The sequence below is a fragment of the Leuciscus leuciscus genome (genome assembly GCF_965113295.1).
Source record: "Leuciscus leuciscus genome assembly, chromosome: 15".
Classification (NCBI taxonomy): domain Eukaryota; kingdom Metazoa; phylum Chordata; class Actinopteri; order Cypriniformes; family Leuciscidae; genus Leuciscus; species Leuciscus leuciscus.
Window position 1 is genome coordinate 41,494,551 of NC_138739.1, and position 22,676 is coordinate 41,517,226.

Here is a 22,676-nt window from a genome sequence, read left to right on the forward strand (position 1 = left end):
AAAAATAATTGTAATTCAAATGGAAAACAAGAAAAATAATAGTAATTCAAATGGAAAACAAGAAAAATTATCGTAATTCTAACGGAAAACAAGAAAAATTATCGTAATTCAAATGGAAAACAAGAAAAATAATCGTAATTCAAATGGAAAACAAGAAAAATAATTGTAATTCAAATGGAAAACAAGAAAAATTATCGTAATTCAATGTAATTCAAATGGAAAACAAGAAAAACTCACTTAAATTAGTTTTTTTTTTCCAGAAATCAGAAAACAAGATATAATATCTTATGTAATTTTACTTCTCTAGTAAATTCTTCTTGATTTAAGAACTTTTAGATATTTGGACTGGAATCAAGATAAAATACTAAGCATTTTTAGCAAGTACACATTTAAAAGTGTGTTAAGAAACCGTCATGAACGTGCCACTTTTATTTAATTAATAATATATTATCTGCAAGTTAATACTACTGTATATTAACTACAAGATTGAATACACTACATGTGCATTTCTTTTTCACATGAAATGTTTGTGAAATTTTACTGTTTTTTGGTTACACGGTATTTTAAGGTGTCATTGTTAATATACATTTAAGTTCTGAGTAATATTAATTAACGACATGTACTTACTATAGGGTTAGGGTAGAATTAGGATTTGTTTGAGGGTTAGTTGCATGTAATTTTGCATAATTTACTGTTATTACTATGGTAAGTACATGTAACAAGGACACTGTCAAATAAAAGTGTTACCGTTTTTTTGTGTAAAATTTGTAATTGAGCCAGGCAGACAAAGTAACATTTCAAACCTGAAAATCTGTCTGAAAAAATGGAAAAAAAGCATTATTCACGTCATTTTTTAGTCATATCAAGATGTGTGTTCATATGTGTGACTGGTGCATTGTGCTGGCTAAGGTGAGGCTGCTGTGACTCAGTGCTGATAGTGTGTGTGGGGTCTGATAGAGGAGCAGGACACACCACAGTTACACATTTACAGACAGGTGCCTATAAATCCTCACACACACTCACCTGCACCAGCACAGCCACGGACGCCTCAACCGAACAAAGGACTCCATCGTCACACACACACACACCCGGGTCCTGGACTAAACTTCTCTCTTGAATCATGTGTTCTGGAAACTGTGCCAAATGCCTGGGGATCACGCTGATCCCGCTGGCCATCATCTGTGTGCTCTGCAACATCCTCCTGTTCTTCCCTGGGGGAGAAGTGGTCGATAAGACCGAGGACATCACAGACGAGGTCTTTTACCTGGGAGGAATTCTGGGATCCGGTGTGCTGGTGAGAGAAGTTTAACATCTCATCTCTCTACATCAAATGTCATGCATTTAACGTGTCGATTTATGTGCAAAAGGGTTTATGGAGGATTATTTGCTCTGTTTGTGTTTCACGAATGAAGCTTCTCATTTTCTGTAAGCCTGTTGATTATTTGTGATATCGTGAGTTCTTTAAAGGGAGTGTTTTTATTTTGCTAAATGTTACACAATTTTTTTGTTTTGTTTGATTTTAAGGTCTTTGATTAGAAAAGACTTTTGAGGCAAACCGTCACATTTAATGAATATATACTGGGATGGTCTTTGTTTAGATGATCTTCCCGGCGCTGGTTTTCCTGGGCTTGAAGAACAACGACTGCTGTGGATGCTGTGGAAACGAGAGCTGCGGAAAACGGTTTGCGGTGAGAAAACTATTCTTTAACTCGAACGCTCTTTCTCTTGAGGATCAGAAGTCATGTGACAAATGACATTTTCACGCCATTCCTCCACACAATGGCCACATTATTCCCGCCATATGAGAAAGGCCTTTCCGGGTTAAATATTCGGAATATGCATTTTTATTTTTTATTTTTGCAACACACCGGCTATTGTTTTAAAAAAAGAAACATGAATAAAATTACAGTTCCAAACATAATGGTGACATTTAAGGTAAAAAATAAATAAAAGTTTCTGCCCTACATTTTTAAGTACAATCAACTTGGATATTTAAGTCATTCCAACTTAGATTACATTAAACTGACTTGAGTGAGTTGAATCTTGTATAGCCTAACTTAAAACAAATAAGTTGAAAAACTTATTTTGATGAGTTAAAGCAATGTAAAAACATATGTTGTCATAACTTATTGATCATATATCGATGTGTTTTGATCCAGATGTTCAGCTCGATCCTGTTTGCCGCGGCCGGAGCTGCCGGCGCCGCTTACTCCGTGATCATCTCATGTGTGGCCATTAATCACGGACCCAAGTGCTTCACAGAAGGAAACAGCACCACCACCGCTTACCAATTTAGCGACGGGTATGTGTTTATTTTACAATTACAATCAAATCAGATAATAAAACCCAGTAGCTGTAATGTAACACTGTTTTATGTCCTTCAGAAACTACCTGTCCAACCACTCGATGTGGGAGGTGTGCACGGGCCCCGGGGACATTGTCACGTGGCACCTGACCCTGTTCTGCATCCTGCTGATTACCGGACTGGTCCAGATCGGCCTGTGCGGCTTCCAGGTGATCAACGGGCTGATCGGCACCATCTGCGGGGACTGCTGCGGCTGCTGCGCGGTACGGCCACTCTCACATCAACACCCATCAGTTCACTTCACTCACAAACAACTGAGCAAACCCAGTGCCTTCAAATTATTAAGGAAATAAACTTCATGCTTAATCGAAAAAACTGAGTAATGTGGAATTGTCAAGTTCACATAACTTAATTTTTCACTTAAGCATTACGTTAATTTACTTGAAAAAATTTAGTAAACCCGTTGCCTTAAAATGATTAAGTAAATAAACTTCATGCTTAATCGGAAAAATTAAGTAATGTGGAATTATTAAGTTCATATAACTTATTTTTTTCAATTAAGCTTTACGTTAATTTACTTGAAAAAATTTAGTAAACCCGTTGCCTTAAAATGATTAAGTAAATAAACTTCATGCTTAATCGGAAAAATTAAGTAATGTGGAATTATTAAGTTCATATAACTTATTTTTTTCAATTAAGCATTACGTTAATTTACTTGAAAAAATTTAGTAAACCCGTTGCCTTAAAATTATAAAGTAGCCTAGCCTAAATAAACTTCATGCTTAATCGAAAAAAAGTTCAAATAACTTTTTTTTTTCAATTAAGCATTAAGTTTATTTAGCCTACTTAATAATTTTACTCATTTTTTTTTTAAGTGAACTGAACGCTATATCTGCATTGACAGAGAGTTGGATTGCATGATGTATGCAAATTCATGTAGCATTCATATCTATAACATGTTTATTTGTGTTTATCTGCAGGAATAAACCACTCGGAATGGACTTGGATCAATGATTCTTCAGTACTAATCATAAATTGTCAACATTTTTCACCTCATGATTTTTATCTACACTGTTCGGATGGATGGTGTTTTCTTCCGTTTGCTGTATACAACATCTGCCCGATGGCTGATGGCTTATGAAGGCAACAGATATTTGATATTGTTATATAAATAGGCCTATATAGGCTACGTATGATGTATGATACAGATTTATATGAAATAGGATATTCATACAGTATATATAATAGCTATAGTGTATTTCCTATTAAAAAGATATTTATTCAAACTGTAAGAGAATGTTATTTTCGTACAAGTATTTAGTCTTTTTTTAATGATGAAAGGGAGCGTGCAAATATGTGAATTATTTGATTAAAAATTGAAAAACAGTTTCATTTTATCTCAGGAAATCCATTGCTATATTAGTAAAAGAATATTTGGCACTAAATAAACTCTTGAATTTAAAAAAAAACTATTTGCTGTCCTTTGCATTTTTCCATATCACTCAGCAAAAAAAGAAATCTTTTTTTTGACTTCTCGCTTGAGAAAACAGGAAGCAGAAGGACAGACAGCGAGAGGATCTGGGAAGCGCCGTGACAGACTCGGGAGATTTCACAAACAACAGCTGGCCTGCTGGAGATGATTTGCGTAATTTTCATATCTAAACATGCAATAACAAGCGCAAGCTGAAACTGTGCTGACACGTTTCTGATAAGAGCTCTCACGTAGGCTATAGGTTATTCTCATAGGCCTGTCCAAGTTATCGAGAGAAAGTAAATGTTTGTTGTTCCGATGATGTGTTATCAGTGTGTTTATGAGGGGAATGTTATTTTATGACGGGTTTATAGGCAACAGCTCTTCACACAGGAATGATTAACTTTATGTCCCATGATGCATGTTGGCGGATCCTTTATTACTGACAGATTACCCATTCATACGTTATCCGGCTTTTGTGGCAAACAAAAAGTATTATAGTTGCATGATAAATGATTTGTTTCTCGTCGAATAGCCAGACCAGCAAATATCACTTTATGCGTTTAATATGTTTAGTACGACAACAACAACATTGCGTAATTACAAGCAGCTTTAGGCAAAGTAATTCCCCGTGAAGCACGTGTACAGTAGTAGTAGTGTAGCAGTTGCACAGTAAAACTAACACAAACGTTAAAAAAAAGTAACTTTAATAAGGCATTAGTAAAAAAGTGTTTAGCTAATTATTAACAGATCAGTAGTTTATGTACATTTAAATAGTAATTGGCCTATAAAAGAACATAATAATGTTTTTAAGTTTATATAATGATCATAATTATTTGTATTTCACTGATTTGAACTCTCTGACTGCTCCAGATGTTGAGGTGATGCTGAGACCCCTGCTGGACATCTGAGGGACTACACCATAAGTCTTTAAAGACCTTCTTCAAAACCGTGTTTTCAATGCATCCGCTGTAAAAAGCTGTATAAAGCTCCTCGATATCCTATAATTTTCCACAGCTCATGTTGTTGGGATTTTTTTTGTCGACTGGAATTCCTTGAAAAGATATTTTTTCCAGTGTTTTATCAGCAAAACTATCCAAAAAACACATGATATGACAGTGGCATTGAAGAGATGTGTGTCTATCCCTCACAGCCTCGCTTTCAAAGATGGCGCCGCTGTGAATAAGGTCTATAGAGCCTTCGCACAAATGTTACACATCATGTTCTCACGCAGTACAAAAACGCATCGCAGAGAAAAGAGGACACTGACAACACGCCGAAAGACGAGACGTTACTTTTGATATGAAACAAAGTCTCCGCTTTCAAATGTTGTCAATTTTTTGGTCAAATGAACTTTGTTTGTTAATGTTAGTTATTACAAGGCTCTGTGGAATACTTGATTCTGATTGGTCAATTGTGTCATCCGATAAAAAACGGCAAACCTGAAATCAATATCTCTTATCCCCATAATTATTTATGTGGTGAAATGTCGTGTGATAAGTGGTATGGCTATCTCTTAGATGTCCGTCTAGTTTGAACTTGTCGATTGTTAGCAACCGCTCTCTCCGCGGAAGCTTTGCGTTTAAAGAGCTAATAAAATATTTAGACTCAGATCAATATTGTGTGTCTAATTATTTACTTGCGTGGTAAGTAGCCGTGTAATAAGCGGGAGAATGTACATCCAGCCGTTTGTTATCTCAGAATAAACCCCTTCAGGCTGATGCAAGGCTTCGGGGTCCTCATCACCCTGTCAGGGTTTATTCTGAGATAACAAAAGGCTGGATGAAAAACACAACTGTTCATTGTAAGTTCATGTTCTCTCAGTGCCATTAAATAATACTGACAGATACAGTAGATACAACTTTTAATTGTATTAATGTCTTAGTAAATGTTGAAATTAACATGAACTAATATTAATATATACCTTTGAAGTATTCTTCATTCTTAGTTCATGTTAACTAATGTAATGAATTATTATTAACAAATGGAACCTTATTTAAGTATAGGGTATATAAATGTTTAAATATACTTGTATTTAAGTATATTTGTAATTACACATTAGTAATGACCCAAGTTGCAATTTACTACATTTAAAATATTCCCAAGAACACACTACAGATCGGCACTGGAGATAGTCTCCATACGCGAGTGATGACTCCGATCTTCAACCAGATGAACTGGATAATATTCTGAATGTTCTGATCCAATCTGACCTTTGACCTGTAATGCTCCTGAATCATAATCATACACTGTTCACTCGTTGGCCAGAGGAGAACTGAGCGACTGAGTCTGGGTTCTCCCAAGGTTTATTTCTCCATTCTGTCACTGATGGAGTTTGGGTTCCTGCCACTGTTGCCTTGGCTTTTGGCTTGCTTAGTTGGGGACATTTAATATTCAACAATATTATTGATCTGCTGCATTGACACCATTATATGAGAACTGAGCTGAGCTGAACTTACTCCAGAGTGGCTATATATCATTTATGAACTAAATTAATAACTTTTTTTCCAACAGAAATGAACCATCACTGAACGAACTTAAGCTGGACTGTGACGCCATTTTCTTTGTTGCATTATTTTCCTGTTATCTCTGTAAAGCTGCTTTTAAACACTCTGTATTGTAAATATAACTGAATATATAAATAAAGGTGACTTGACTACAGTTAAAAATCTAATCTAATAGTTTACATGTGCTTCAGTATGTTAGTCAACACATCAAAATAATTGTACTTCTTTAAAGCACAACACAAGCTATAAAAAATGCTTTAAAAGTATTTAAAATGCACGTAAACTTAATTTAACTATTAAGTGCACTTAAGAAAGTGTCTCTTTAAGTGCACTTAAGTGGCCTTTTACTTAGTTAATTTTACATTATCTGCAAGTACAGTTTTATAAAATGCTTTTCAAGATTTTAAGTCCAGCATATGGCACATTCAATACACTTAAGAGCACTTCTTTTTCACAAGAGACAAATGTCACTAAAAATTTATAATAAATGTTTATCCAAAGGTTTTTTACCACTCCGACTCGTAAAGTCAAAGTCAATGAACTGATTCATAAAAAAACACAGCTATACATCCATGCTAATAAACAATTTTATTCTTTCCTTTTTGATTTTACTGACAATTTTAGAGATTTCTTAGAGGTTACAAGCACATTTCTCACGTACAGTACACCGCTATCATATTTCTGTGGTACACTGTTTGTTTTCTGAGCTTTTTCCAGCATGTGACCAACGTTCTTACAAAACCTAATGCATGCTGAAGTGTGGAGCGCTACACAACTCTGGATCAGCCGGTACAGTTTACACTTCAACCCATAACACAACGAAAAAATTGTTCGTTCCCACACACAACTTTCCAACTCTGATTCAGGTTTCGGAAAAGCAGTTTATATCATAGAAAGTAGTTAAATCTTTAAAAGGTCCCTCTGGCCACTCAAGACCAGCAGATCCAAAACTGAAGAAACCAACCTCTGAATGATTCTCAAGGTCACTCGGGTTCGAGAACAGCTCGTATGGGCTCTTTCGGACCCGGTACTTAACCGTTCGGTCCTTATAAAGGACGTCATGAGCTCAGTTTGACCTACAGTTACTAAAAACCAGCCCTCCGCCCAAACATCTGCACAATCCACAAATCCAACACTTCTCAATTCATAACCCGTCTATAAAGTAACCATACACGATAAAGAAGTCATGGTGAGGTGGGTCTACACACCCCCGATGCTATGAATATCAAACAGATCAAACATGCAATACAAAAATTAGACCTGTGTAGAAAAGAAAAAAAAACATATTTATATGTTTATACTGTATATTGAACTGGATTTCAGCCAGGGTAATAAAATCAATAAAAAAAAACATGTGTCGGCCACAACGATCATTCGAATGAAGGCAAAATGATCCGAAAATACTTAATGCGCGATATTCCCTGAAAATATTGCGGGACTAGACTAGTATTGCTGAATCCTTGGCGTATTTGTAGTGCTTCGAAATTTTTAATTCCTGAAAAAAAAAACTTTAAAAAAAACTAAAAACTATTTAAAAAGAAGTTCATACAGTAGCTCTTGATAAATACTAAACTGCAAACTAATTAAATGCACCAGATGTCAAGAGCACAGAATAGAAAATAGGAATACTGTAGCAGTACAATAAAACATATATGATATGAAACGCTTGTCTACATGAGCTTCGTGAGCTTCACACAATAGCTAAACTGGAAGAAAAGTAAAACACGTCGGATATAATTTCACGATGTAAAGCTTTGACAGGCACACACTGCTGCTGATTTGGCAAGATGTGAATGATTAAAGCAGGGTGAATCTCATGAAAACATAAGGACCGTTATGATTTTTGAAGCATCTAAATCAACTGGTTTTACACAAGCCAAAAACAGTATCACTCAATCAACCTAAATACGTTAATTTATTCCAATAAAACTAGTTTTATGGTTTAAATAAGAGAGAAAGAGCTTCTTAAGGTGGGATTTGCATGTTCCCAGTGTTTACACTGCACATCTGCATTACTGTAACACCTTTGAATCTCGAGTTTGATTGTAAGTCTCATTCTCAGTGATGATTCTTCTGATTGGTGTTTGGGGGAAACATGCTTAATTATCATTAAAAAATTCCTGACGGCCCTGAAAATTGGCATATTTATTTTTTATTATTGATCTAGACATGTTATTGATCTGGAAGTTATTTCTGCTACAGAATAAAAATAGAAAAAATGTAATAGTTTATATCACGATTCTGACTTTTTTTATCTCAGAATTGCGAGCTTATATCTTGCTGTTTGTAATGAAGTGCAAAAGTTTATATTTTCGCAATTTCCACAATTCAGTTTTTTGGGTACGTTTACACAACAATGATGTACTAAAAATGTAAGATTTTTCTTTAGCGTTTTCCGCGTACAGACGACAACGTTGTCAAAACGATCCCCCTGATCACACGGATTCGTGGAAACGACTAAAAACACTGCATTATTCATGCCAGGCCAGTAGGTGGCGACGTCACTTTGTAAAGAAACTGTCTATAGACTGAACACGTGATACACATGCGCATGATCTCAGCATTTTCACAAATTCACGTTTCTTTACAATAATGGTATCGTTTTCGAAGACTTAACTTTGAAATCTGTTTTCAAATGTTTGCGTTTTCAGGCCCACAAAACGCCACGTCGTCTAAATGAACGGGCAAAACGAATAAAATTAGTTTTTAGTTGAAAGCGGTGTCGTGTAACCTGACCTTGATGCAGAATTTCAGAGAAAAGGTCTGAATTGTGAGCTATAAACTCACATTTGCAATGAAACATACCTAATTTATTTTCCCATGGCGGATATAAGACTGCAAGTATTTCTTTTCGTGAGATTCACCCAGACTCTCTCTCTCTGTGTGTTAAATGTACAAACACACTGCGCCTGTTAAACATGATCCGAGAGCCCGACTCACTTACGCGACACTATTAATGCGCTTCTGCTCTCAGTGTGATCCTTCTGAACACAAACACAGTCATAATCATATCTACCCAACATCAGTTACAACACAAACACGTTTGTCTTCCTCTAATGCTTTGATTGACACATGCGTGCTCATTTTGTTCACAGGCTAAACACTTTGGTATTGTTCTTAGACTCGTGGTGATTTCGGACACCTAAAAAGTGAAACTAGAGGAAGAGGCTGATTGAATATATAATATAATATCTATATTTGTGTAAAACAGTCTTTAGTGTGGCGTGTGGGCCTAGAGCCAGGTGAGGTAGGGCTCGCTCTTGTTCAGGACCGACTCCACGTCGTTGAGGATGGGCATGAGGTCGGCCCCCTCCAGGGTGCCCAGGTCCACGTTGGTGCCGGGCATGGAGTCCAGGAAATCTGGGAAGCGGCTCTGCTGGGGAACGCTCATACTGACCGGCACGTTCATGCTCTCACCTGCACACCGCAAGACAGGAGCTCAGTGAGCAATGCACATTCACACACACAGTACACATGCAGAAGACTAGCTAACAATGCTGAAAACAATCCTGTTCAATCATTGATAATAATAATGAATGTTGATTTGATGACAACAATTTGTTGACTTGAGCATCAAATCATCATATTAGACTGATTTCTGAAGGATCATGTGACACTGAAGACTGGAGTAATGATGCTGAACATTCAGCTTTGATCACAGGAATACATTACACTTTACTGTATATTCACATAGAAAACAGCTGTTTTAAATTGTAATAATATTTAATATTATTAATATTATATATAATATTTTTTTTATCAAATAAATGCAGCTTTGGTGAGCAGAAGAGACTTCTTTTAAAAACATTAAAAATAGCAGATCCCAAACTTTTGAACGGCAGTGTATATATATTGGGTAGATTAATTACACATTTGTAATAATAAAGTTGCAATTTACCAATAAATATAATATATATAACTAACTAAATAAATAAATAAACTATTTTTGTATATACCAATATATTGCAATTTCCCTACAATATATATATATATATATATATAGCAACTTTATTATTACAAATGTGTAAGTTTTATTTGACTATATTTTCATTTAAAATCATGCAAATATTATTCAATTAAGTTTTAGACAACATTACATTCAGTTCACACTTAAGTATATTCTTCTGAAGTATATAATTTCCGTAATAAGTATTCTAAGTATGAGATGAGAAATACAAATAATAAAAAATACAAAATGTAGTAATGAAAATAAGATCAGGTGAAGATTTGCTTAGCTGTATATATATATATATATATATATATATATATATATATATATATATATATATATAAACATTTATTATTATTATCAATGTTGAAAACAGTTGTGTACAATTTTTGTTTCAGGATTCTTTGATGAATAGAAAGTTCAAAAGAACAGCATTTATCTGAAATATAATCTTTTCTAACATTATAAATGTCTTTACTGTCACTTTTGATCAATTGAATTAATCCTTGATGAATAAAACTATTGATTTATTTTATTTCTTTCGCCCAAAAAAAAAATAAAAAAAAATAAATTCGTACTGACCCCAAACTTTTGAACGGTAGTGTATATATATTGGTGTGTCATCTAATCAGATACTGTGTAAGAATGTCTCAATGGCGTGCTCTAATAACATGGTCACCTGTGTCCATCTCCTCCATGTTGTTCAGGAAGTCCTCAGGAGTGGTGGGAATACTGTAGCATCCCAGTCCGAGTCCACTGTCCGTGCTCTGCTCTCGGGAGTGATACGGCCCACTGCACACACACACACACACACACACACACACACACACACACACACTCTTTAACACAGCGTCACACAGGAGAAGCTCATCTCCACAGGAGAGGGTGAGGAGGACACCTGCCTGTTGAGGAAGGGGTCCGAGCTGTTGGTGGGCATGCTGGCCTGTGTCATGACCGGAGAGCTGATGGCTGGAGCCACGGGAGCCATGTTATCAGAGTCCATGGGAAGCTGTCGGAGCGCCACCTCCTGGAGAAACACACACACACACTGTAACCCTGACAAACATTACCATGAGGAACTCAAACACTGAGAGGAAGAGCTAACATTTACAGTCTGTGCTCATAAAACTGCTTTACTGCTTGTATTATGATTAACTAAATATACCTTGTATTTCCAGTTATTAATGCTGGTGTGAGTCTCAGGAACATAGAAATGTCTATGTAATTCATTATATAATACATCCTACATGTATATTGGTAGAAGCTACTGTATATTGTGGAGCGATTAAGTCTTTAATATTTTCCTATTCATATGAAAATATGAATGTGAGAATATTAAATTCAATAGACAGTGTATCAATACATCCTACTAGAAATTTTATTTACACACACAAACTCACTCGCGTTCAAACTACTCGTTTAGTTTAGCCAAGGCAACATTTCCAATTTTTGTTTGTTGAAATTAATATTAGAATTTTATTTAGTATATATATACTTAATAGTAATTTGTGCTTTTTATGTTACTTATTTTTGCATGCATAATTCTTTATTGTAAAAAACTAAGCAAAAGCTTCATACAGTTGCCGTGCCAATAGCCAAAACACAAGATGTAAACAACGTTATCATGACTTTACCATGAATTATCCAAATGCACAACTTTATTGCCATGACAACATAACAGGTAAACCCATAAGGTGACTGGATTATTTGAGCTTTAAATTGTTTAAATCCTTTTTTTTACAGTTGTAACAATGAGTTTGATCTGAGGAATTAGTGTAAATGCTTTCATGAAACGATAATCTTCCCAGTGAAGCGTTTAAGTGCACTGGCCAGAGCTCAGGCTGTTTATATATAGAGATTCAGGGTGGAGTGCTTTTGCAAAAACAGCTGCAAGAATCCAGTCCAGCGGAGCCGTGGAACACATCCAGGACCAGAAACCAGTGCCCGACGAGTCCACAAACATGCAAACTTGCCTGTGTTCTCACACTGAGAGCATGTCCATGATCAGAAACTGAGTGAATAGAGCCAGGACTGTTGAGTGTAAACACATGCTGTGTGAGGTCTGTCTGCTGCTTTACTCGTGCTCGTTTCAATCGTTCCTATAAACCTGAGCTTGAGTTATGATGCGGCCCGAGCGCATGCACCACTAGGGGGCGTCAAAGTTCCCATCAGAGCGTCACAGCCTCTCTCTAAGCTGACCCTGGTGTTTAGTCTGAGAGTCATATATTTCATTCCTCATTTCACCCTTTTGGGAAAAACACTTCTTATCAAAGACCATTAGAAGCGTCACTCATATGGGTTTGAATGGGGAAAAGTGCAACGCTCAATATGACGGAATAAATCCTGCCTTCTAAATAAGAGCCGATCGCTGATTGGGTAAAGTCATCGCATCACTGCAGTCAGACGTGTTTTCACTGCACATGCTTGATATAGCCAGAAAAATTTAGTTTTCTGTCATTGTTTGAGTGTTTAGAAACAAAATGTATGAGATAGTTGTTGTCAGATTTCATTGGTGATTTCAAATATGAAATGTAATCGTAAGCCTGGAGAACAGTTTGAGAATTTGATGTTTTCTCATTCAAAAAGACATGAGCTGCACTCGCATGAGCGAGAGGCGCTTCAAAGATGGCCGACGAGTGACATGACTTGTCTTAAAGGGACTTTGCTTCTTATACAATGTAAAAAATGATATGATCAATAAGTCATGGCAACATACGTTTTTAAATGACTGTACCATCTAAAATAATGCAAGCAATTTCACATTTTTATAAGTTATACAAGATTCAACTCGATTTTTTAAGTCAGTTTAATATAATTTAAGTTGAAACGACTTATATGGGGAAATTGATTATACTTACAACTGAATTGAAGTTTTGCCCCCGGTTTCACAGACAAGGCTTAAGCCTAGTCTCAGACTAAAATGCATGTTTAAGCTGTTTTACCTGAAAGCAACTTGCAATGATATATCTTAAAATATGTCTGTGTCATTGTTTTGTTTCATGTACATGTTTTGTTTCAAAAGCCCTAATTGATCTAAGGCCTAATCCTGGCTTAATCTAAGCCCCGTCTGTGAAACCCGGCCTTTAACATTGACGTTTATATACTCAGTTCCACTAAAACCAGCCCCTCCGAGAGCTCAGGTGACACCTGGTGGGGTTTGAGGCATCCAGAGGAATACACAGGTCAACACTGTGACGAGAGGAATGTTCTCCCTGTATGCTCTACCTGCATCCAGCAGACACTCACCTGTCTCAGGAGCTCCTCCTGTCTCCTCTGGATGCGCTCTCGCTCCATCTGGATGCGCTGGAGCCTCATCTTCTGCTGGTGCTGCTGGGCGCTCATGTTCATCATGGGCTGAGAGCTCTGCTGCTGCTGGGAGCCCTGGACCTGGGCCTGGACCTGAGCCTGGGCTTGAGCTTGAGCTTGGGCCTGAGCCTGAGCCTGGGCCTGCTGCTGCTGGAGGTGCTGCTGATGGGCCTGCTGGCTGAGCACTGCAACACACACACACACACACACACTTCACTGAGCATCTGACGCATACTGAGCACAACGTTCTTCACTGGCAAGCTCTAAGCGGATCGTCGTTTACAAGGAATCAGGCGTCTACAATGAGCGACTAAGCCTTTTTTGCCTTTGTCTTGCTCAGTTGAAGACATTTAATTTAATATTCAACAATATTATTGATCTCCTGCATTGACACCATTATATGAGAACTGAACTGAGCTGGACGATGACATCACGGTTTTCTCCAGAGCGGCTATGTATATATATATATATATATATATATATATATATATATATATATAAATGAACTAAATTAATAACTTTTAACAGAAATGAACCATCACTGAACTTACTTAAGCTGGACTGTGACGCTATTTTCTTCTGGAAACAAACTTTGTTGCATTATTTTCCTGTTATCTCTGTAAAGCTGCTTTGATACACTCTGTATTGTAAAAAGCGCTGTATAAATAAAGCTGACTTGACTCGGTGAGGGATACTTTATATTCTTAGTAATAGTTGTGAAATAATAAGTACTTAGTACTTTTTCTGAAGTCTAGACACATTGTTCCTCATTTCTTCAGGAGGAATTTAGACAGTTAAACACAGAAGAAAACTGTCTTCACTGTCACCAGCGACTACAGGCAAGTCACATACGTCCAATTATAATGTCAGCTGTACAAAAGCAAGACAGAAAGTAGTTCTCATGACCAGGGCTTGACATGAACTGTTGGCTAGTGGTTTTCCAGAGTTGCTACTCAGCATTTTCACTGGCCACAAATCTGTTGTTGGGAAATTATGATTTATTAGGGGTGTGACGAAACGTCAAAGCATTTGCATTTTAAAATGTTAATTTTCCGCATCATTCCTCACATGAACCTTCAGAAATCATTCAAATATGATGATTTGATGCTCAAGAAACATTTCTGATTATTATCAATGTTGAAAACAGACGTGCTGCTCTATATTTTTGGTCCAAACCATGATCCAATTTATTTTTCAGGATTCTTTCCATTTCATTTATTTGAAATAGAAATATTTTGTAACATTATAAATGTCTTTACTGAGACTTTTGGGCAATTTAAACTAACGCATCTTTGCTGTATAAATGTTATTTATTTTAAAACAAATTTTTCTGACCCCAAACTTTTGATTTCAATATGTAAATGAGGTCTGTTGTGATTGGCTAACCTACATGTACCAGATTATTATTAGGATGGGCCTTTTTTAGATGCTTGAGTAAATGAAACAAATCAATTTGCTTTAAGCAGACAGTATGATTTTTATCAATTACGTTTTCACAATAACTGCTGTATTTTAGCGTGATTTCATTCGTCTCTGGATGGTGAAAAGCTGTTCTGTTCCAGTGTAGAGACTGCCTGCTGTTCTCAGAGGAACGGACAGATCGGACACACTGTTTGCTTCAGGGACGCTGGTGGCGTTTCAGGACTGACCTTCACTGCTTTACTTCAAACTCAATCAGCTTCATTATCATAGTCTTTATTTTTAATTGTGAAGTGCGTGAGGGTTCTTCAGCCCACAGCTCCTGTGAAGAGTGTTTGCGACTCGTGACCGTTTGGAGCATGTGTGTGTGTGTATCTCTGTGTGTGTGGTGTGTTTATCTGTCGGGTAAACCACTTTCACATGGAGAAAACATTCCTGTAAAAGCCAGATGTGGGCTGAAAGAGTCGTGAGATACGGCACAAACAAAGCACAGTCTCTCTGCTCTCCGGCTCACGGATCGGCTTGAACCGCTCATGCACTCAGTATTGTGCAGCTTATATAAAAATAAAACGACGTGCGTGTCACCATGACTGATGATAAGGTGGCTGCAAGGGCCTAGACTTGGTGCAAACCTCAACGAGTGAAGACAGTCACACTTTATTTTAAGGTGACGTAGTTACATGCACTTACTACAGTATTAACAGGAAATGATGCATAATTACAAGCAATTAACCTTAAACCAAACCCTACAGTAAGTACATGTAGTTGATTAATATTACTCAGTACTTATTTGTGTAATTACACTGTAACAACGTCATCTTGAAATAAAGTGTAACCGTGAAAGTGAAACTACCGTGGTTTATATTAGGCAATTTTAACTTCAATGCGTCATGGAAGAGAGGAATGCAAGAACAGGTAACATCCGAAACTGTGGTTTATTGCAGATATACAGATAACAATCGACGTGAACAGACGAGTAACTGGGAGAATGGATACGTTGAGTTGATGATAGCGGTGATCTGTCTGAGATGAGAGATGAGAGATGAGTGGATCACTGGAGAAGACGGATGACTGGAGACAGACAGAAGTCTCTCAGAGGTAGAGGAGGTCCGGTTAGTAGTTCTTCGTAGGAACAACAAGACCAGATAAATGGAGAAGTGACTGGTGAGGTTAAACTGGAAGGTGCTGATGAGGGTGATCGACGGCTGTGGTGATTGTGGAGAGTGAGCCAGGGGGGATTCTGGGAAATGTAGTGTGCTGAGGTGACTGGACTGGAGAATGGAGGTTTTCTCCAGAGCGGCTATATATATATATATATATATATATATATATATATATATATATATATATATATATATATGAACTAAATGAAAAAAAAAAAAATTACACCAAAATAAAACATCACTGAACTTACTTAAGCTGGACTGTGACGCTATTTCCTTCTAGAAACAAACTTTGTTGTATTATTTTCCTGTTATCTCTGTAAAGCTGCTTTGAAACACTCTGTGTTGTAAAAAGCGCTGTATAAATAAAAGTGACTTTACTTAACTACTGTGTACTTACTATAACAAGGTACTAACCTTAAAACCCAAACCACAAAACAAAGTGTGCTTTGGTTTACTCGTACGCTTTGCATATTCCACTTGATAGCGTGCATGTTTAATCCTTGTCCATTATCTGTGCTTTTTCTCTCCAGGGGCCGGTTTCACACAGATTGACTTTGACTATGGCTTAGATATAGTAGATAGTCAGACTTCAGATAGACATCTAAATCAGACCGTTGCACAAAGCACTTAAGACTCTGACTATCTTAAGTAGGACTACACTGCAATGCATTCTGGGTAAAATAAGACACTTTTTTCAAAACAAAAAACATGGCGGATCGAGTAAGCGCATTCAGCCGCTCAGTGCAGTTTACCCCAGCGGAAGATATGTGTTTTGTTGGAGGAGTATAAGGACATTTTACTTGGGAAATTTAGCGGAGAATGTAGTAACAAGAAGAAATGTTTAAATTATGAGCCATTTTCCCTTTTCTTTTGGCTGTCTGTAATGTAACTGATTGTTACTGCTGGTTGCCAAGGTAACAGAGTCTTAGACCTAAGTTAGCCTGGGGGTAAGGTGTCTTAGACCTAAGTTAGCCTGGGGGTAAGGTGTCTGGGGGGTAAGTTAGCCTGGGGGGAAGGTGTCTGATTTTTTATTGGTCTAAATTAAGTCAGTCTTTATTTTTGTGAAACAGTCTAACTTGCATTAGCCTAGTCTATGAGCACATTGTAGACTTGTCTAACACTATAGACCGGTCTAAAATAGCTTTTTGAAACCGGCTCCAGAAGTTACAAGTGTACTCTGAAGCAAGAGCTGGCTGAGCTCCCTCGAACAAGCACTTGTCATGAGCTTCTATTGGCGATGCGGTCTCGGTAGTTTGTTGTTGTCGTTTCGATCTCTTCAGATTCGTTTTGAGCCGTGAAACAGCGGGCTGTACGAGTAACCTGAGCTATGCCAGTATTCCTCTACATGAATACAAACAATGAAATGCAAACTCAGAATATTAAGCAAACCTGCAATACTTAAATAATAAATTAGACAAATACTTTATGTGTTTAGTCTTACTTTATTAACCAATGTCTTTACTGTTGACTTTTGATGACCCAAGCCTTTTGTTTTTATTGCTGAATTAAGGTGTTGAACGTTCTTCTCCTGTTTCTTGTTCTTCTGCGGTTCAGACTGGCAGCACAGCTAAAGGTTTGTTTGAGCGGCACCCTCTACTGTACAGATGTTAATATAAGCCTAAGACTTCTCACTTATGGTGTGAAAGGGCCTTTACATGTTATTTTAGTTATTTATTAAAAAACAAGCAAGCAAGTCCAGCCCAGATGAGACACAGAGGAGAAAAAAGTAACTACGTAAAGCAATTAGGTACTTTTTTTAAGGGGGTGACGCAATATTGTAACGCATTACTTTAGACAGTAACTTTCCCCAACACTGCCAATAAGTACACAGTAGTTACAAATACTGCACATAAAGTGTTTTCTTGAGATTTACAGTAAGGTTTAGAACAAACAAACAAACAAACAAACAAACAAACAAATAAATAAAAAAGAGACTCTTTATGTGATCAGGTAATGCTAAGTATACTCAGTAAAACAATCTTGTTAGCGTAATGAGTTTCAGGATTTGATTGACTCATCGTTCACGCAGAACATGCACTTACTATCAAACACAGCCAGATCAGGGGTGTCCAATCGTGCTCCTGTCCCGCAGAGTTTAGCTCCAGACCTGAATAAACACACCTGAACCAGCTAATCAAGGACTCCAGGATTACTAGAAACATCCAGGCGTGTGTGTTTGGTCTGGCTGGAGCTAAAGCTGGCCGTTCATGGGCAGGACTGGACGCATCTGAGCTAGATTAAGTGCAATGAAGTAAAACGTTCAGGGTGTTGTGGGTGGTTGCCAGGGCATTGCTATGTGGTTGCTAACATAGTCTGAGTGGTTGCTTGTTTAATGGAAGATCTCAAGAAAAATGTTGGGTTCCATTTTATGTATCTGTAATAACTATGTACTCATGCTAGCGATGCCAAGGTCATGGGTTTGATTCCCAGGGAATGCAAGACATGTGTACCATGAATGCAATGTAATTCACTATGGATAAAAGCATGAATGTAAAAGTGCTGGCCCAAGTCAAAAGAGCCCAGACCCAAGAGCCCATCTCTATAATTGTCTTGTCTAAAGGTATGGCTCAGGTTCCTCCTTTAAAGTAAAATGAGTCAATAAGTAATATAATAAGTGATAGCACACTTTTCATCAACAAATGGCTTTATTTGAAATATCATGTTCGAAGTCTGTTTGTTCAAATCCCCCAAACCTACATATCTCCACAGGACCCACATCTTCTTAAAATGTGTAAAAGACTCAATCAAACTTACTGGGTGGAAAACGTTGAGGCACATCACCCTGTGTGTCTCACAGTTCTACTATAAATGGATTTCTGTTGGAGAGGGTTACATAATGCACAAGAGAACGGCTTAAAACTGGCACTTAACCAATTTCCTTGTTAGACTACATGCAGTGATTCTTCAGACTTGCTATAGACATTTTCAGGCCATCAATTGTCCAGCAAACAGGAAGACATCACGTCTACCATCCAAGTGTGTGTGGAAAATGATAAACCAGGTCAAGAGATACCACGAACAAATCTGCATCATGTACACAAACACAGAACTGAACAAAAACTCTTAATAAACGCCACATTCATAACTACGCCGGAGCTGAGGACGCTTTGCTTTATTTAAAAGATATACGAACATTTATTTACAAGGAAAAGATCTTCAAAAGGTAATTTTTATGGATGGGGTGGAGGATTTGGCAATCGAGCACAGTTTGAGGTGAAGCAAAGACGGCCTTATATGGTAAGATGAAGAGGAGACATTCGCTAGTTCAGACTTTACTTCTGTCACTGAAGTCATCAACTATTTTTACTGCCATCGAGATATTTTGCATTGTGATATTTTCCAGGACAATTAAAGGGTTAGTTCAACCAAACAGGAAAATTCTGTAATCTATTGCTAACCATCATGTTGTTCCAAACCTATTAGACTTCTGTTCATCTGAGAAACACAAATGACAATAATTTGAAACCTGAGAGATTTCTGTCGTTCCATTGAAAGTCTGTGAGACTGTGTATCTTCGGAAGACTTGGATTAAAGCGCTCGATTCATATGGGTTACTTTTCTGATGGTTTCATTAACTTTTTGAAGCTTGAAAGTCTTGCTGGAATGGACTTTCAATGACAGAAAACTCTCAGGTTTCATTAAAATAACTTGAAACTTTAAAGTTTTACAGGGTTGGAACAACGTGAGGGTGAGTAGACAATGACAGAATATTTGGTAACACTATTTTAAGGTGACGTAGTTACACGTTACAACATGTACTTAGTATTAACAGTACAATCTAGCTGTGAGCAGCAATTATCGGGGTTCAAACTGTTTAAGGCCTTTATGAAATGGTGCTTATGGGGTCTAAGCTGACTCACAATGCAGGGATTGGTCCTCTGCTGCCATCTAGTGGTTATAATGGCCATTATAATCATAGGAACATTGTCAATCTTCACCTTTTTAACTGTTATAGAGGAGTTCAACCATGAAATATGAATGTCGTGGCACTTTATTTTAAGGTGACGTAGTTACACTACATGTACTTACTATAGTATTAACAGTAAATTATGCATAGTTACAAGTAACTAACCATAAACCAAACCCTAACCCTATAGTAAGTACATGTAGTTAATTAATCTTACTCAGTACTTATTTGAGTAAGTACAATGTAACTATTGCACCTTAAAATAAAGTGCAGCCGAATTTTCTTACTTGGGTACATTTTGTCAACGTTGAAATACTTTGTATTCGTATAAAAAGGAATTATTCTGTTGGGTGTTGTCTGTGGTGTAGACACTCAACCAATAATTGTGAGGAAAATGTAGTCTCAATGCAAATAATAAATGGTTCTAAAAATAGGTTAAACATTTCATGCAAAATACACTTTCTTTTCTTTGATTTTAAGACGGACATTAACTTTTGAGTTTGACTTTTAAATGGCATTTATCTAGAGGTTACCACTATGAAGCTGCTTTGAAACAATCTACATTGTGTAAAGCGCTATATAAATAAAGGTGCCTTGACAGAGTTCAGGTGGTTCACCGTCTGAGTCCAACAGGTGTCCCTGACTCTCGGTTACTCTCTGTTCCAGTGCGAGCTGCTGGTCCAGATGTGAACCGTGGCTCTGGAGGCGTCCGACACACTCTGCCTTCCAGCCTTTGGCCTCCTGACATCTTGAGTGTCACAACAACCTCCATGATGGAAAACACATGCGGAGCGGACGAGGTCCGTGAACGAGAGGAGAGGGAGAGAGAGAGAGATCGGACAGAGTCGATTGAGTTGCTAAAGCCACACCACAAAGAACTTCTTGTTTCATTGATTTCCCAGAAACGGCATCAGCTGTCTAACAGGGTCAGCAAAAAAAAAAAACGACAAGAAAAAAGAAAAGGAAAAAACTTCCAGTCCCCAAAATCTGTGAGATTTAAATGGAGGTCCTGTCTCAACAAGAGCTCGTAATCAAAAGTGTTAGCCATATCTCACTCCAATTACATTACTTTATATTAGTCCTCCTTTATATTAGGTGTCTCTAACTACTATTTTTCTGCTTTGGTCTGGTGGTGTGGGTAGGATAAGGTTTAAGGGCGGGTTAAGGGTAGGTGTCAGGTCAACAGCATTATTACAGATGTCAATTCCAGAAAATAATGCAGTTTTTCTTTTCTTTTTTATAAGTACAATGTAAAAAAAAAAACAAGTATTAACACAATAAGTGCATCGTATCAAATTATTAATTTAAAAGTTACATAGTAATTAAAGACTATAAAGTGGGTCCATATGTGTCACTTTTGCTTCTTATGTTGAATATCTACATACCATATCATAAAGACACAGAAGGACATTTGTAGACCAGGACACATGTCCACTAGCGGTGTTGTATACCAGAATCCACAATAACCGTGATACTATTCTTCTGATAATATCTTTAAAATATATATATATATATATATATATAAATGTACAATTCTTTTAGAGATAATATGCGATAAAATCATTAATGTGAATTGTTTTGCTCACGATAATCATATAGTGAAAATCTAATATTGTGACAGTAACTAATGTCCACAATTATGAACAATAGTAGGTTGAAACTCGATGCCAATGTTCCCCAACTTTATGGGGTAAACTAAACAACATATTGAGCACAGGTTATTTCTAATATTTATTTTTACAGGCTCGAGGAACATGACATGTCAGTCAGCCAGCCATAACTTTACAGATATTTTCACCAAAAAATACACATTTTTAGATCAGACTTTCAGTTGTTGGTCATTGGCAAAAACAATATATTTAGTACCATTGAAAACTGAACATTCGGTCATCATTTACTCACGCTCATGTCGTTCCAAAACAAATTTTTGTCCTTACAATGAAAGTTAATGTGGTCCATTGTTGTTTTGGATCCCATTGGCTTCCATTGTATGGAAGAAAATAGTTTAAACACTCGTCAAATTGTGTTTTGCAGAAGAATGAAAGTCATGAATGGTTTGGAAAGACATGAGGGTGTGATGATGACTTTAAATTGTCCCTGGAAATGGTCATCAAGGATCATTAAGTTTTTATAAGGGAAATGATCACTGATCAGGCCAACAGACAATAATGACAAATCAACAAGTATTAGCATGTAGAGCAAATCATCTGTGGATCATTACACTCTCACTCTCATGTCAACAACACAACACATGCTAGTCACAGCACTAAGAACAACACCCTCATGCCATTTGATCATACTGTGGGTTTAGATTAGTGGCAGTGTGGGAAACGGGGGGGGGGGGGGGGGGGTCAAACGATCAGGAATGAGACTGTGGGATTTGAGTAGGGCGGCAGGATGTTGAAGAATTAAATGATTGGATCAAGCTACTGGGCTGATTGGACTCCAGGAACTCGAGAAGGGAGTACTTACCCACCCGCGGGTCCAGCCATGAGGTGCTCTGGGTTTTGTGGTCAATGAAGTATGTTTCTCCCTGAGGGGTGACGGCCTGCTCCCAAGCCTCGGGCAACTGTCCTGTTCGGCAACAGCACAACAGCTAGAGATCAGCCGGCAGCCTGACCCACTCCCGAGCGATGCCCACAGAGG

At 37.3% G+C, this 22,676-nt stretch overlaps 2 protein-coding genes across 4 annotated transcripts in view; one reads left to right on the forward strand and one right to left on the reverse strand.

The window, feature by feature from the left end:
- Nucleotides 1-1,015: 1,015 nt before the first annotated feature.
- Nucleotides 1,016-7,810, forward strand: tm4sf4 (transmembrane 4 L six family member 4). The gene is made up of 5 exons (XM_082139768.1): nt 1,016-1,294; nt 1,599-1,688; nt 2,160-2,302; nt 2,385-2,568; nt 3,286-7,810. The coding sequence occupies exons 1-5, from the start codon at nt 1,121-1,123 to the stop codon at nt 3,289-3,291; spliced, it is 597 nt and encodes a 198-aa protein (XP_081995894.1). The 5' UTR covers nt 1,016-1,120; the 3' UTR covers nt 3,292-7,810.
- wwtr1 (WW domain containing transcription regulator 1) overlaps nt 6,853-22,676 on the reverse strand; it is a 58,550-nt gene continuing 42,726 nt past the window's right edge. Inside the window, exons 3-7 of one of the 3 annotated variants that reach the window (XM_082139747.1) lie at nt 22,503-22,604; nt 13,479-13,723; nt 11,135-11,256; nt 10,912-11,024; nt 6,853-9,700 (exon numbers count right to left, since the gene is read on the reverse strand). In XM_082139747.1, coding sequence (XP_081995873.1) covers nt 9,516-9,700; nt 10,912-11,024; nt 11,135-11,256; nt 13,479-13,723; nt 22,503-22,604 — 767 coding nt within the window. In that variant the 3' untranslated portion in view covers nt 6,853-9,515. Of the gene's footprint in view, nt 9,701-10,911; nt 11,025-11,134; nt 11,260-13,478; nt 13,724-22,502; nt 22,605-22,676 lie in introns of all 3 variants that reach the window. The other 2 variants (XM_082139746.1, XM_082139748.1) reach the window with 2 other exon arrangements.

What these genes read in the sequence shown, in the direction of transcription:
- tm4sf4 (XM_082139768.1), top strand. Translation starts at nt 1,121, where the DNA reads ATGTGTTCTGGAAACTGTGCCAAATGCCTGGGGATCACGCTGATCCCG. An exon ending in GCTGCGGAAAACGGTTTGCG is followed by an intron (nt 1,689 to 2,159) that starts GTGAGAAAACTA and finishes GTTTTGATCCAG; the next exon opens with ATGTTCAGCTCGATCCTGTT. An exon ending in GCTTACCAATTTAGCGACGG is followed by an intron (nt 2,303 to 2,384) that starts GTATGTGTTTAT and finishes TATGTCCTTCAG; the next exon opens with AAACTACCTGTCCAACCACT.